Source organism: Bactrocera neohumeralis, chromosome 5 (assembly GCF_024586455.1).
Source record: "Bactrocera neohumeralis isolate Rockhampton chromosome 5, APGP_CSIRO_Bneo_wtdbg2-racon-allhic-juicebox.fasta_v2, whole genome shotgun sequence".
Taxonomy (NCBI): Eukaryota; Metazoa; Arthropoda; class Insecta; order Diptera; family Tephritidae; genus Bactrocera; species Bactrocera neohumeralis.
In genome coordinates, this window is record NC_065922.1 from 763,498 (window position 1) to 779,181 (window position 15,684).

A 15,684-nucleotide genomic window follows, 5' to 3' on the forward strand; every position below is an offset into this window, starting at 1 on the left:
CAATATTTGGCTAATACGCAAATATGCAAACTAACACACACTCACTGACTCCACAGAGTGTTCACACAAAAGTGAAATGTGAATAACACGAGAGAGAATCCAACATATGAGTATTTAAGGGCCAAATGGAAAAATTACTTTGCCATACTAACATAGTGTGGTGACGAAAGTACTGTAATGTGGGATTAGTAGCGAGTGGGTTCCCTGAAACCATTGCATTTTCCCAGTAAATCTCAACAGAAGTGTCCTAATGCTTTAAATGTTTGACAAATTCTTGCGACTAGAGGCCATCCGCTTTAGGTAGTGACTTCTTGAAATCATCGAGCTTTTGTTAAACAACGAGCTTTGAAGCTAATCTAATCTTTCGATATTGCCAGCCTGTATTTTCTCTAAATATTTGTTCAGCCGTTTATATATAGTAGATATTTAGTAATAAGCTTGCCACTGTTTTTACTCTAAAATGACTCGGGTCAATAAACTGTTTTTCATTTTCGTTATCATTCTAGGTTCTCTTCATGTACTTGCCCTTGAGCATTATCTTCCATCGCATGATGAAAATGGCGAATTCCACATTCCCTACCCACCATCTAGTGAAATTTATGTCTTCAATCGTTATGGCCAACATGTTGCCACAAAGGACCTCACCTCAGGAAAAACACGTTACAGCTTCCTATACTCCAAAAATACTTCCTTTGGTCGACTTTCCACCGTAACCGATGCCTCCGGCAATAAGATTCAATTCCTCCGCGATTACAGCAATGTTGTAAGCTCCATTGAAAATACACAAGATCACAAATCAGAGATACAGATAAACGGTATCGGCATTATGACCAAGTTGAGCGAGAAGGGTCGTCAAGAGATCGAATTGGATTATGACAGCAACACCGGGCTGCTTATGTCCCGGTCTTCGGGCGGTGAAACCTACATCTATCAGTACGATGAGTTCGGACGTGTTACTGGCACCATCTTGCCCAGTGGTGAAATCGTACGCATCACTTCACAGCTTGCCGACAACAAAGGTTTGACCGTTTATGTGCACGCCTCGGTTGAGTCACTTTTCTCTCGCGAACGGGGCGAAACAAATGAACTACTTGTTTTGGGCGGTGTGCGTTCTACTTTTATGAAGAAGGGCAGAGAGAACGCTGATGCTGAAATTAAACCGAACAACACACTTGTTATTCACAGTGCTAATGGTGTGGTTGTTGAATCATCGGCTGTTGCAAGACACCCCCTACTTGAGGCTGCCTTGCCGGTGGAAGCTGAAATGTTGGCAATGTGGTCCCACCAAAGCGTCATCATGGGTGAGGGTTTGTCAAACAATATGTACTCTGTGTATAATTTAGTCGGCGATGTGCGCAATCCTCAGCAAACTCTCAACCGCGAGATTTGGGTAAACCAATCACGAGTCATTGGAGTCGAGTACGATCAATTTACAAATCGTGAGACATTCTACGACATGAATCGGACTCCTATTCTAATCGTGGCGTACGATCAATCGGGCTTGCCAAAGTCATATTATCCCACTAATGGATACCCGGTGAACATCACTTACGACCGCTTTAATCGGGTCGAAGGATGGGCTTGGGGTGCGGCCGAGCTTAAGTACTCCTACGATCGGCATGGTCTACTCTCTGAAATCACCTCACAACAAGACGGCATCATATCTTTTGTATACAATGACTGGAATTTGATGTCGGAAATCGGATTGGCTAGCCAGCGAAAGTTTGTGCTGCAATATGATGACTCGGGCGGTCTGCGACACGTTTTAATGCCATCCGGTACAAAGCATTCCTTTAGTATGCAGACCTCTATTGGCTTTATTCGTTGCACATACACTCCCCCGGGTAGCACACGTGCCTACCTACAACATTACAGCCATTCAGGTGCCCTACTCCAGACCATATTCCCCGGTGATGGTGCCCGTATCGTTTACCGTTACAACTCTGGTGGTCAGCTTGCTGAAATCGTCCATGGCGATGGCAAAAGCGAGTTTATATACAACGATGCTACTGGCATGCCCAGCACTGTCTCGCACACCGAGCGTGAGTTGGAGTATCGTTGGGACTTCGAATATACAGGAGGCTTGCTAAGCGAGGAACGCATAGACTATGTGGCAAAGACAGGACTGAGCAACGCTAAGTTCACATACGAGTATGATACCGATTTCCGGGTTATCTCAATTCAAGGGCGTATTGGAGGCCAGAATTTACCGTCGCAGAATTTCGCCTACAACCAACGCACGGGTCAGCCAAGCTTGATTGGTCAGTTCAAAATCATGCATCCGATGCTGAATCAAACTCAAGTTTACGATGGTACAGGGACTTTCACCCGCACTGTCGACGGCCGCTTCATGACTCAGAAAGTCACGTTATCCATACACCGCCTCGAAGTATTCCGCATGGAATTCTCATTTGGCATGCATGGACGCATAACGCAGACACGCACCTACACCCGCAACATGGCCGTCAATACATACACCAATGTTAAGAACTACACTTGGGATTGTGACGGACAGTTAATTGGTGTTGAGGCACAGGAACCGTGGGGCTTCCGCTATGACGACAACGGCAATCTGCTCTCATTGACCTACCGTGGCAATACCATCCCAATGGAATACAATACGCAAGATCGAATTGTTAAATTCGGAGAAGGTCAATATAAGTACGACACACGTGGACTTGTTGCTCAGAATGCACGAGAAGAGCGTTTTCACTATAACACACAAGGGCTGCTGGTCCGTGCGACAAAACGCGGTAGGTTCGATGTGCGTTACTATTACGATCACATGAAGCGTTTAACCACCAGAAAGGACAACTTTGGCAATGTCACACAGTTTTTCTATAATAATCAACAACGTCCCTACGAAGTATCACAAATTTACTCACCACGTGACGGCAAACTAATGTCCCTGACTTATGATGACGTAGGCCATCTCATCTATGCACAAGTGTACCGCCACAAATACTACGTTGCTACAGATCAAAGTGGCACACCGATCATGATCTTCAATCAGTATGGCGAGGACATTCGGGAGATTATGCGTTCACCATTCGGACACATCGTCTATGACTCTAACCCTTACCTGTTTTTGCCCATCGACTTTTGTGGCGGTATCTTGGATCCGGTAACAGCACTCGTGCATATGGGCGATGGAAGGGTCTACGATCCGCTAATAGGTCAATGGATGTCTCCTAACTGGGAACACGTATCTGAACGTATCATAACACCAACCAAGATGCATCTCTATCGTTTCAATGGTAATGATCCTATAAATGTAGATCACGATCGTAATTATCCCGCTGACTTCTCTTCATGGATGAAGACGCTTGGCTTCAGTATAAAGAACATGATACCACAACTAACGCGAAATCTTTGGGAGCAGCCCTCGCTGTGGGGAAGAGCACCACATAACCCAATTGCGTTAAATATGAAACGCCCAATAGACAACATACCAACCATTGCCGTGGAAAGCGGCTTCTTGGCACATCTCAATGTTCGTAGAATGTCAAATTTCGAAGATTTGTCTGCACCTCCAAAATCGGCTCTCAAGTTCGATGTCATGGATCCTAGCCCACGAAACATCGGCTCAGATACTGAGCCACCATTCGGCAAAGGTATAGTTGTGTCCCGTACCAGCGACGGGCAAGCCATCGTGTCCAGCGTACCTGCCGCGAATGCCATCTATCGTGATGTCTACACATCAGTCTTCAACCGCTCCAAGCTGCTACCATTCACATTTGTGGTGCATAATGCCCAGCAGGATTCGTTCTTCTTTGTCAAGGAGGAGGCGTGGCGTGCCAGTGAAGATCGACAACAACTAAAGCGGCTTCAAGGCCAAGTAAATACGACATTCCACGAAAACTCTAGAGAAAATGGCAGCGGAAACAACTATTTGGATGTAAAAATTCACGGAGCCCATGCCATCATCAACTTACGATATGGCACTACAGTTGAGAAAGAAAAACAGCGACTCATGCATCACGCTAAGCTGACGGCGGTACGTAAGGCGTGGCACCGCGAGAAGGAAGCACTACGTAATGGTTTAACAACGGCTATAGAATGGAACCAACAGGAGATCGATGAGATACTGAAACAAAGCTACGCGAACAACTACGAAGGCGAGTACATCCACGACGTCGCGCTGTACCCTGAACTAGCCGAAGATCCCTACAACATAAAGTTCGTGAAGAAAAAAGGCGCAACGGGTGGCGCCGCCGGCGTAGCCAACGCCCGCAAACGACGAAGAAGGGATATACAGGCCATTAGTAATATCGACGAAAAGCTGAGAGGAGCGACGGCGAAAGACACGCTGAGCGCACTCACGAGACGGCACTTACCATTGCGAAAGCTCGATAGCCGGCCAAGCAACAGCAACACCGCATGTTAGCCACAGTGATACAACAGGAGAAACGAAGAGGTTACAGAATGAAGAAAATGAATTTGTGTTAATTTCAAAGAGAACAAAAATATTAGGTAATGATAAGCAGCTGAAACTAGATTAGTAACGGTATAAACTGTAATGTACGATAAGAAACACGATCAACAAAGCGAGAAAAAGAGCCTTGTGGTGCAAAACACCGCAATGTTCGTAGGTGCTTGGAGACCCGAGCAAACTAATTCGGTTCCACTTTAGAAAATGGAACCCTGTAGAACAAATGCGTAGATTGGTAAATTTACAGTTATGTCGATTATTTACATGGGTCGACGAAGACGAATTAACGGCAGAATAAGATAATGAAATAGTAATATGAATTACAATAAAGTAAATATGTTTTATATGTGTACAGTAGTGAATAAATGCAGAATAACAGGATAAATATATAACTATGAGATAAGATAATTTATGTCCTAACATTAAGAACTAATGTAATAAATATACATAAAAAGGGGAAATCAAAATTTTACACCTATTCGAATGTAAGCCAACTATAACAACCACAACAAGAACAAAAGCATGTTAGCTGCGCTGAGAGCAGGCGAATTCAGGCATTCAGACACGCCCTCCGACAGGGTGTGGAGCGGTGAGCTGTGCCCATATGCCTAAACTGAAGCATGCGAAGCACTGAGAAATGCCAAACAACAACAACATACATATTTAACATAAATTAATTTAGAATAATACCAAACTGAAGCCTGAAGTATGGACGAGAACTCGCTAAATCTAGTAAAAGTGCTGAACTAATTCAATTGTTTTGTATCGAGATCAACCTTGTCCAATTGCGACGGGTCGAACAGGGACAATTCAAGTCAAGGTGCAGGTGGCAGTAATACATATGTATGTAGTAAGTTAAAAGTCAGATATCCGAAAATGTCTAAATTGAAGAAAAGAATTTATTATGCTAAAACTATTAGTTAACAGTAATTGTATAAGAAATTGATATCGATGGCGACTTGTAGAGTTACATGTGGCTTCGGCTTAACCCTTCAGCGTCAGCTCCCCTTGCCTTTTTGTTAAAATTATTAGTTATTTGTAAGTGCTCGTGCTAACGGTTAACATCATCGACATCACCGACTCCTGCGACGGGCGATGAAGGAAAGAGCTTGAAACCAATAAAGCAGTATTACAAAACAAGACACGTTTTCATTTCACGAAGAGAGAAAGGAAGCTGAACAAACACTTGTTTGTCTGTGTTGGTTCCGTTTGATTGTTATTTGCATTTCATTTCCGTCGTCGTTCAGCGAACACAAGTGCGTATGTGTGTGTGTGCACGCCTAGCTATTTCCCAAAGCAAATAAGTTTTCATAATTTTTCTAATTTCTCGCATTTCACAAGATCGATTTCGTGCTTCGGCAGAGACGGCAATGAACTTCCGTCCATGTTTGTGCAAAAGAAAATCGAAAAATCGAAAAACCGAAAATGAAACACTTAAATAAGAGAAGGCACAATTCGGCAAGGACTCTCTGTTGCAGCCCATTGAAGGGTGATTCACCTCACAGTTTCCGCACGAACTTAAGGAATACATAGAAAAAGTATAAGTTACAAAATTTCATTTCATTGCGCAGCATTTATCCTTCACTCCTTTTGCCATTGGTGCTTACCGAATTTAGACGCTTACATTGAAATGATGCAGCAAAATGTTAAATTTAGTCCAAGTAGAATTTTATATTGTACATATATAGGCACACACAGAGCTTAGAAGTTGGGTGCCCGAGCCTGCAAAGAGGCCGAATGATTGCTGCCAAATGCGCTGCACTCACGTTACGCCCCACACCCCCAACCTTTGAGGGCGAGGGCGAGGGCGAGATCGAAAGAGGAGGTATTGGACAACAAAAGTGGCCGAGATCCGTGGTAGAGCGCAGAACACACTTAGCATAGTGAGAATCAAATTAATCATACTCGTTCCCAGTATTATTAATGTGTGTGTGTGTATGTACGTAACAGTGTGTAGCAAGAATAATATCACATAAATATCGGATAAGCCAACAAAGTAAAATGCAATAAATAGAAAAATACACCCGTAAAAGGCATGAACGCCGCAAAAGATACCGCCGCCGTCGCTGCTGGGGTTGCTGGGGTTGCTGGCACCCACGTCTCCTTTAGCTCAATACATATACGTTTATATGGAGCGCGATGTGCACTTATGCATTTATGTGTGTATATGTAGTTAATAGCTGAAGAATGCAATTTTTATTAACCGGAAAGTTTACCAGCCACAACAACCACAACAACAATAAAAGCACGCCAAGTCTCTCCTATAAAATTAGACATTAACCGTAATTCACGCGAATAAGCCACAAGATTTAGATTTATGTCGATGTATGTATATATGTGCTGATTTGCATGAATTGTGTCGTTCAACGGGATTATGTAAGATATTATCTGCTAAGAAGTATGTATGTATGTGTGAAATATATATGAGGGCGCATATCCGTTGCGTATGAGACTAGTACTTCCTAATTTACACGCCACCCCTGCTATGAATAGCCCTAAAGTACTAATATCCCAAATGCACAAGCAACAAAAACAATTGACTCAAAATACATGGATTTCATTTCTGCCGCAGTTATTAGCAACGCCCGCGCATTAGTGCGGCTCTAGTAGTGATTATCCTACTTACACTGTAATTATTGTGATAAAAGTATGCATTGCATGGAACCTCTTTTGCGTGTAACTCGCTGCCTAGGAGCTTTTGGTTTGCATGTGTGTGCTCGAGGCAGAAATATTTCAAAATTTTGTGTTCCCTTTGCCGCTATTTGTGATGCTTTGAGCCTAGAATTAGTTACGCACATGTGCGCGTGCATGTGTGTGTGTTAGTGAGTAAGTAAAAGTGTAAAGTATTGAACCCAAACTAATATCTAACATCTCCCTGTTCAGCATGGAGCCAACACAAATCCTTATAATCTAATTAGTCTTAATTGAAATGTTGTAAATTAGCAACGCCAGCCGATCGGCCGATCCGCGAATTATGCATGAAAAATGCAATTAGCGAGCCGGTGAGCCGGTAGTTGGATTCAACTCGAACCGACAGCCAACCAACAAGCAATCCCTCCGCAACGAGGGGTTCACGAGCTGGCAGGGCTTTGTAAATAGTATTTGGCGTAGAATAATTGTAAATGTTAATTAGAATCGGAAATAATTTTGACATAACACACCACATTTACATACACATAGACATATACATATAGAAACAGAATAAACTAAGGATAATATTAATTAGGGCCATGTGCACCAAGTATCCTGCAACAAATACATTTGTGCATGTATGTATACTGTAAGAGTTGTTGTTTTGTTTTTACCATTCTTCTTATGTCTACAATTCGATAATAATTGGCAACCCGATCCAATAATTGAAAGAGCAGGAGTCAGTTACCTATAAATTTAACGCAAAATGAAAAACTGAAAGAAAAAAACAAAAAAAAAAAAACAAAAGAAAACAAAAACAAGCACACACACATAACGATTAAATACTCGTATAGAACAGCAAAACAAAATCAAATAGTGGGGGACCAACTTCCACAAGCTAACTTGGCCACCAGGTGGGCCTCTGTGTACCAAAACGTGCAAGATAGAATAATGCAATAAGAAAAAACAAAACAAAAGGAAACCAAAAGAAATGAAATCAATTTGAATGCTTAACACCAAACGATCACGAAAGCAATAAAGGGAAGGAGAGCCAGTCGACACAATTTCGGCAGGTTGAGACTTGGACTTGCAGAGTTGTGGCGGCTGGTTCCCAGCGACGGCCGGGTAGGGCTTCAAACGGGCTTAATGCATAATCAAGCTTAATTCGTGTAACTCATACTCTTAATTGTTGGACTCCGAGTAGCTTTGAAATGAACTCGTCCAAACTGTATATATGTAATCCCAAGGAAGCGAGTGCGCCTGCGCCGCCAACTCCAATTAGAAATATAAAAATAGCAAGAAATATTCAAACTAAACAAAAAACTATTGTATTTTTAGAAGAAGAACAACTAATTAAGAAGCAGTTGAAAACTAAATGAAAATTTAAGAAACAGGGAATCAATTCGAAATAGTTTATGAAATATTGTTTGCCGTGGCGAAATCAGCGCCATGTGGGCGAAATTCTTTAGTGATAAGGGACTGATAACCAAACGGATAAACGGAAACAAAAAGTAGGAAAAGACAAAATAAATGTTTACAATGGGAAGAATTTATAAGCAAAATATAGAGAAAACTGAATGTGCGATATAAATATGATAAGGCAATGCCGCCGAGCAAGAGAATATGATATTTAAAATTATTTATGAACAAATATACATACATACATATATACAGATGCATATATGTATAGTGAGCAGCAGAGGATGTAATGTATGAGATAAGTAGAGGGCAACACTTAACTGAATGTGAATGTGTTTCACGGCGGACGTATTTATGTAGTGCATAGATATGTATGTACACCGAAATATATGTTTGCGCAAAACCTTCTACTTCCCCTCATTTAAGTCATCCCCTCTCCCTCCTGGCAACTCCTTAAACCTTAGTTGAACAGAAAGCAGCAAAGAAGATTATTCAGAATTATAATCACACCAACAATTAGTTCAGCATAACTGTACATGTGCATACATATTTGTGGCCAAAGCAAAGTTGCAACATCTCGAAAACCACATTGAACCGCATTTCTATGTAAAATATTGAACGCCTGTTGCTGCCCCACAAACGATTTCCATAAGCGAGAGCGCATTTGTCACGATCTAAGCAGAAATGATTTACCTTAAGTTAATAAAGTTAATTATAAGCTAATAACTATACATTAAAGAGTATATATTATTTAAAATGATGCATTTTAAGCAAAAGCGAATATGAAAACAACAAAGATTACACTGAGGATATCAAGGGTCTATAAACGTAAATAAATGATATAAATAAAATTACAAAAACATAAAACTCATGTATGAAACCATACGAGACTTTCATTGTGGGCGGGGCGACAACTGTGAAACGGGAACAACTGCTCTCAGAGGATTTAAATTGACTTTGCAGACCGCAAAGACTATGTTCCAGTTGCGGAAATCCACTTGTTCTTTGACCAATTTCCATCATGAGATCCAGTTCGTACCCTACTCTTTATACGGAGCTAAAGCACCTAACTTTAAGAATTTATTTAACATATTCTTTCACAAGTGAGAATTAGCAAGAACTGGTCAATGGACTCGAGGGTTGGTTGCACATATCTGCAATACTTTTACTAACCTTCTCACATCTGCTTCCATCTCCACCGAGTGAGATCCCGGGATGCATTATTTAGGGTCGAAGAAAAGCAAAAATCTAAACTAACGTCCAAGATCGGACGTTTGAATCCCTCTATGGCCGGAATTTATTATCCGAAACGGCACAATAGCCCCTGATGTATTTGGCGAACACTTGCAGATCGTAAATAGAAACACAGTGTGTGCAGCAGGCGAACGTGTGCTGGCTTTGTTGGTTCGCATGAGCCAATTCATTATAATGAAATTTACATTATCCAATAAAAATTCATAACAATTCCGTAAAGACGCCAACACATCAAATGCACCATGCGCACACACAGCCATAAACTATAAAGATGTGTGCACAGTAACACTTACATCACATTGAGGGACCAGGGGTGTGTGTGAGCAACTCCAGACTAACATCGCGCAGACGGCCGAAGTGGACAGGAGGAAGGGCGAGCAATATTAGAAACCAGAGCAGTGCGAGGACAGGCATTGCTCTACCGCTGTCTTTGGCACACAGAGTCGAGCCCACGCCGGAAATCTGCTTTGGTGCGCACGCGGAGCTAAGTTGGTACGCGAATGCAATTTTATGTGGCTGGCTGTAAGTTTTAGCGTAGAGTGCATGTAGTATATGAATTCTTAGCTGAATAAAATTTAATAATCCACCAGAAAAAATTATTTATTTATATCATTTAAAGGGTCTAGTGGTTAACTAGCTAATGGCGGTTGAAGGATACCAAAGAGAAGGCTTAAAGGCATTTGAAGCATAACCTCTAAAATTGCACCCCCCACCGCAGCGCTGAATTCCGCAAATATTTGTATGGACCAAAGAATTGAAACGAAGGCCACTTGCAAGACGCCTTACTTCCCTGACGCTTTTGTAGCAGTGCTTTTCCTACAGGGTTTGCGTGTATTTAAAAGCGCCTGTGTGTGGTGTGATTTGCGGTGGTGCTAAAATAACCATAAAATCTGCTTTGCTTTTACATAAATTAAATGACCAAAAAATTATATCTAACGACACTTTTCGTCTGCCAATAAAAGCAAAACTGAGAAGTGGTAGGAGCACTGCCGTTGTCTTGGCGAGCGTGGAAAGCGTTGGGCAGCTTAAGAACGCATTAAATTCATATTTTTATAGAAGTTAAATGGAGTTTACGAGTAAGCGTTGCCCGGTTCTATGAACTACATGCCTGCGAGCGATGATACTCAGCAGTGAGAGCTTACGACACACAATCATGTTTGCACAAACTTAGTAGGAAAGGATATGCCAATGCAGCTTTCGTCGCAGAACCACTTCCCGGTGTGCTTGCGTTGTCCAACGAAATTTTCTTCCAAGTGAATTCCTCACTTAAACGGAAGAAACACTTTTTCTCTATTTAACTTTGCCGACTTGATTGGTGCCGGGCACTCTTCCATTCGTCAAACTCAGTTTTGGCATTCGTGCATTTTTGAAAATTTTATCAAACCAGATTTTCCACATCATTGTCAAATGTATCGAGGAAAAGACCCATGCTGTTCCCCAAGAAGCTGATACTGTGCAGTTACGCGTTGCACGACTGGGTGTCTGTTCGTATGTATGCTTTATGTGCATTACGGTGTGCCTAAGTATGCAATCCGTAGGCGAAAGCAGGACACCAGCACATTGTTTATGCGCTCGTAAATCCACTTGATGCATTAAATTGTTACTGTCGCCATTGTTGTTACGCCGCCAACTCTGCTTGTTGCTGCAACATATTTTCTTAATGAAAATTTTACGATTTAATTTTTTCTACCCCGCCCGCGCCCTCACCACTGGCACTGTTGCATTCGATGCCCGCCAGTTACGCACAAAATCCATTTCGAACATATCATGCCCACGCACTCACAGAATCCTCCCCATGTTGGTGGCAGCGACGCGTCCCGTGGCAGTGACAGTTTTGCAGGACTCACGTTTCAGCCAACGACAGAAATGATTGTGATTTTTTGACGCCACAAAATATGGCGACCACGATGCGGCCGCAAAGGGAACCAGGCTGCGACGGGCGAATGGAGAGAGGCTGCAGTGGTGTGATACGACTTATGTACATAATGGTGTTGCAATATTTTTATCGCGCTATTGCTCTTTTCATTTGATGATTACGCTCTTCTCCCTTTTGCATGCGGCGAGGCATTAAAGCGGAATTATGACACACATTTCGTTAGCAAGTATTAAATTAATGTAAGATTCGCCTTTTGCCATTCGGACTACGCTGCCCTTGCCCGCGCCACAAGAGAGTGGTAAGACATCGTGCGGCGGCGGCGGCAGCGGCGGCGAAGCCATGTGTGACGAACATGATATTCTCGTTAGATTGGGAATTACGTCGTTAATCTCATCATAAAATATCAATTCGATGCTGAAAGTAATTAAGGCAGTTCGCAACTAATTTCTCATTAAAACGAGCAAATATTTTTATGACCAAAGCCATTTCAAATTGTCTGCAAAACAAATATTTCATTAGCATTTGCGTCGATAAATGGATATTTGCTTTACAACGAGCTGATATTGAGTTGATTGTTTTGTGGCAAGCAATCTCTTCCACTTTTTGTACATTCCAGGGAATAAAACATGGCGGCGCTTTGATATATGTATGTATGTTGAAAGGCGTGTTGAAAATGTCTGCGATTATATATGCATTGTAGTGAGTGTGCTGCAGACTCCACCGAAAAGTTTCCTTGCAAGGAGAATCTCGGGATTAGTGGTCAAGTGCCTTAAGATGGCCAACGAAACCAAAAAACAGCAAAAATGCTAGAAGAAACGGCGAATGAAAGCAACTTGCAAGCACTTAGGCTCTTAATCCCCAACATAACTGGAACCGCGCCGGCGACGCGTGATGAGAAACACTTTCACGTTTGCCAACAAAAGTTAAGTCATCTAATTTTTCTTAAAGTGTTGCACGTTATCCAAAACCATAAAACAAAATAAAAAAATATGTTTGAAAAACTTATGTTTGTATAAGAACGCGCCTCAAAACAAATATTTATAAAGCAATGAATCTTCGTCAGCGCCAAGACTCCTCATCGGTGCTCCAGGCCTACAGTTCGTTTTCGGGAAGACAAAACATATCCTTGCCCAATATTCGGGTGGAAGAAGCAGCGCACAAAGTGAGTAACTTTTAATTAATGCTCCATGGAACTCTGTAGGAAAATGAGGGCACCAAACCGGGACGGAGAGAGGCTTAAGCAGGCAACAGAACATCACGAGCAACGCAACCAACGACAAATGACAAAAACTCAACAGACACATAATTCGCTTTTTACGCAACGCGTATAACCGCCTTACTGACCCTTTCGCAGCAGCCCGCCCCTCCGGTAACCTCACCATGGTGACACAAAGCGCCGCTTCTGCAGAACTTTCGCACATCCAAACAGTTTTTCCTCGCGCTTCTGCTGTGCAGACCTGAGGGGAGGGGAATAACCCGACAACACGTTGGCAATTTGAAGCCGAAACAGCAGAAGGTTGACACTTTTTGCCAGTCATCTCTTTTGTTGGTGGGTGATTCGTTTTTTCTTAACTCCACTTCACTTTGGCGCGAGTCGTTTGGTGAAAGTTTGTGTCAAACAGGCAGCCAAGCAACCACTCAGTCACTTTGTGGCAGCCTGATGGTTCGAGGGATTGGCGATATGTGTCTGCACTTCGTGCCCCATACGCTTGCACTCACACACATTCACATACACAGGCGGCGAAGCTCCAGCAAATAAAGACATGCCTAGTGTCACAATGATGAAACAATGAAAAGGATACCCGAAAATTAAGCACCGTTGACGCCATCACTTTTGCCCTCTTCACTTTGAGTTATTTTTCTTTTAAATTAACGTGGCTTTATTCCATATTTTTTGTGCTTGCCTCCATTTGACGGCATTCCACTTAAAAGTATGCGTGGGCACTTCTGAGATGCTTGCCCTTTTGCCAGTGAAGAAAAAACAGCGTGAAATGACGACGGGAACATAGAGCGCTCGTCTCGTTTTCATCTCGATCTCTGCTTCTCTGCGATTGCAATAAATGCTGCTCAATTAAGCAAAATTATCACCTCAACCCAGGCGAGTGTGGCGCGCATAACACATAAATACCAAACAGAGTTAAAAATAAAATTGTGTGGGTAGTGTTAATCGGCGACATATTTCACAGCCTTTTCGGCAGCTAACTATTCCTCTCGGCATTTGTGCTTGCATAATTGTAAACATATGAACTGATATACACTCTTCAGAAGCCTGGCCCTCTTTTTCCTCCCATTCATAATGCGTGTCTTGGTGTTAAACAAGGAATATAAATTATTTTGTAGTATAATAATATAAGTTTAATTATTGCATATATTATATTCTCTGCGATAGCAAACCTATGTTATAGACAACTCTTCAACTCACTCATAATTAGTTTTCGGCGCTAAGCGTAAATCATTGAGTCAATAATCTTCTTGCGAACACTCGGCTATTTTGCACACTTAACCCTTCTTCCATTTTCTTAACTTTATGCTTTAAAGGAATTATTAGGACAACCGTCTCCACGTACAATAATCTTGGTGTTTTTGGCCGTACCGCATAGCCGATTTAGACGACGAACCGAAACACGAATTTTATTAGGTGCTAATGTGCTTATTCCAGTAATGCCGTAATTATTCCTGAACTGAAAGTCTGGAAATTTAGTGTCTTTGCCACGTAATATATGTTTGATTGCAAATGGAACAGAATTAAAAAACAACCCTTTTTGTGTTTGACTCCGAGAAGATTCTCGAGGAATCTTGCCAAGCTGATCTTTATCGACCAATTACTTATAATAACCGAAGAACATCAATGAGGTGGATGACTTAGCGAACACGATGAGATGAAAGCTCCGGCAGGTTCGCGAATTAGCGCTGCGTTCAGAATTTGTTTACATCCATTACCACGCTTCGTTTGGGACCATAAAATCCTGCTTTGCTACTGACACATTTTAAGCACTTTACGACAACAGCAACAACAACAATAAAGCGAGCATAACTCCGTCATAACCAACATATTACCAGAAGGGAAGTGCCAATCGCCCAGCGAACGCATTTATCAAATGTCGAAAAATATTTTTCCGACTTGCAGATGGAGCATAAACAACAACACACGTATTTATTTGGCCATATTTGTACGTACGCTAGCATTTGTGCGTTTGTGTGTGGGTGAAGAGAGCTTTTTTGAACTGGTACGCTTCATTGACGTACTTATGCGAATATTTTTACTTTTGTCGCACCATTTTTATGGCATTTCCCGTCGAACGTTTACGCAGAAAACGAACAAAAAACACCTTCGAAGCGCTTTCAATCACACATGCAAACATGGCCGCATACGTCCTTGTCCGTCGACGCCAATAACGAAGGAGTTGCCATCGCTTACAGTCTGGAGCAGTGGCTTGCTGGCGAATAAAAAGCATTGTGCTTGCGCTTCGCTACCTCTCCTCGATTTGTCGCATATAATGGGCCAACACATGCACACACAGATTTTGTTGTGACATTCAGATTTCTTGTTATTGTAAGAAAATACGACGCTTTAGATTATGCTAATCGACGGTTAATTTTGAGGTAACTACAAAGGAATAAATATAGCCGAGAAGTGGGTTTTTGAGATATTACCACAAAGGACGACCTTTGAAAATCGTGTCCAAGTTCTAAAGATAACTTTGTTTTGTAATTGCGTTTTCATCGGGGAAAACAATGACAGATGGAGCTAATAGTTTGTAACTTTAGAAGTGTTGGAAGCCCTCTCCGTCCCCCGTTAAAAACTCACACACTTCCATGAGACGAAATTTATGTCAAGCGGTCTCAGAAAAGCTTCCTCGTATGTCATTCTAATGCACTGAACTTTGAAAAACTATTTGTCAAGCCAAATAAATGCTTACATAAGCCGCTTACCATATCCAAACAGCAAATCCGCCATTAACGCCGAGCAAACACTGGCAAAAGTCATCTCCGCAAACAAATTCAAAGTACTCAAACAGATTACGCTCCGCCGCCCATACAGACAGGCAAATGTGAAAGCAATCACCATTTG

At 42.0% G+C, this 15,684-nt stretch overlaps 1 protein-coding gene across 4 annotated transcripts in view; it reads left to right on the forward strand.

Annotated features, from left to right (window-relative positions):
- LOC126759207 (teneurin-a) overlaps positions 1-9,365 on the forward strand; it is a 233,261-nt gene extending 223,896 nt beyond the window's left edge. For all 4 annotated transcript variants that reach the window (XM_050473899.1, XM_050473900.1, XM_050473901.1 and 1 more), the window contains one exon: positions 507-9,365. In XM_050473899.1, the coding sequence (XP_050329856.1) occupies positions 507-4,387 (3,881 nt within the window). In that variant the 3' untranslated portion in view covers positions 4,388-9,365. The remainder of the gene's footprint in view (positions 1-506) is intronic.
- Positions 9,366-15,684: the final 6,319 nt, after the last annotated feature.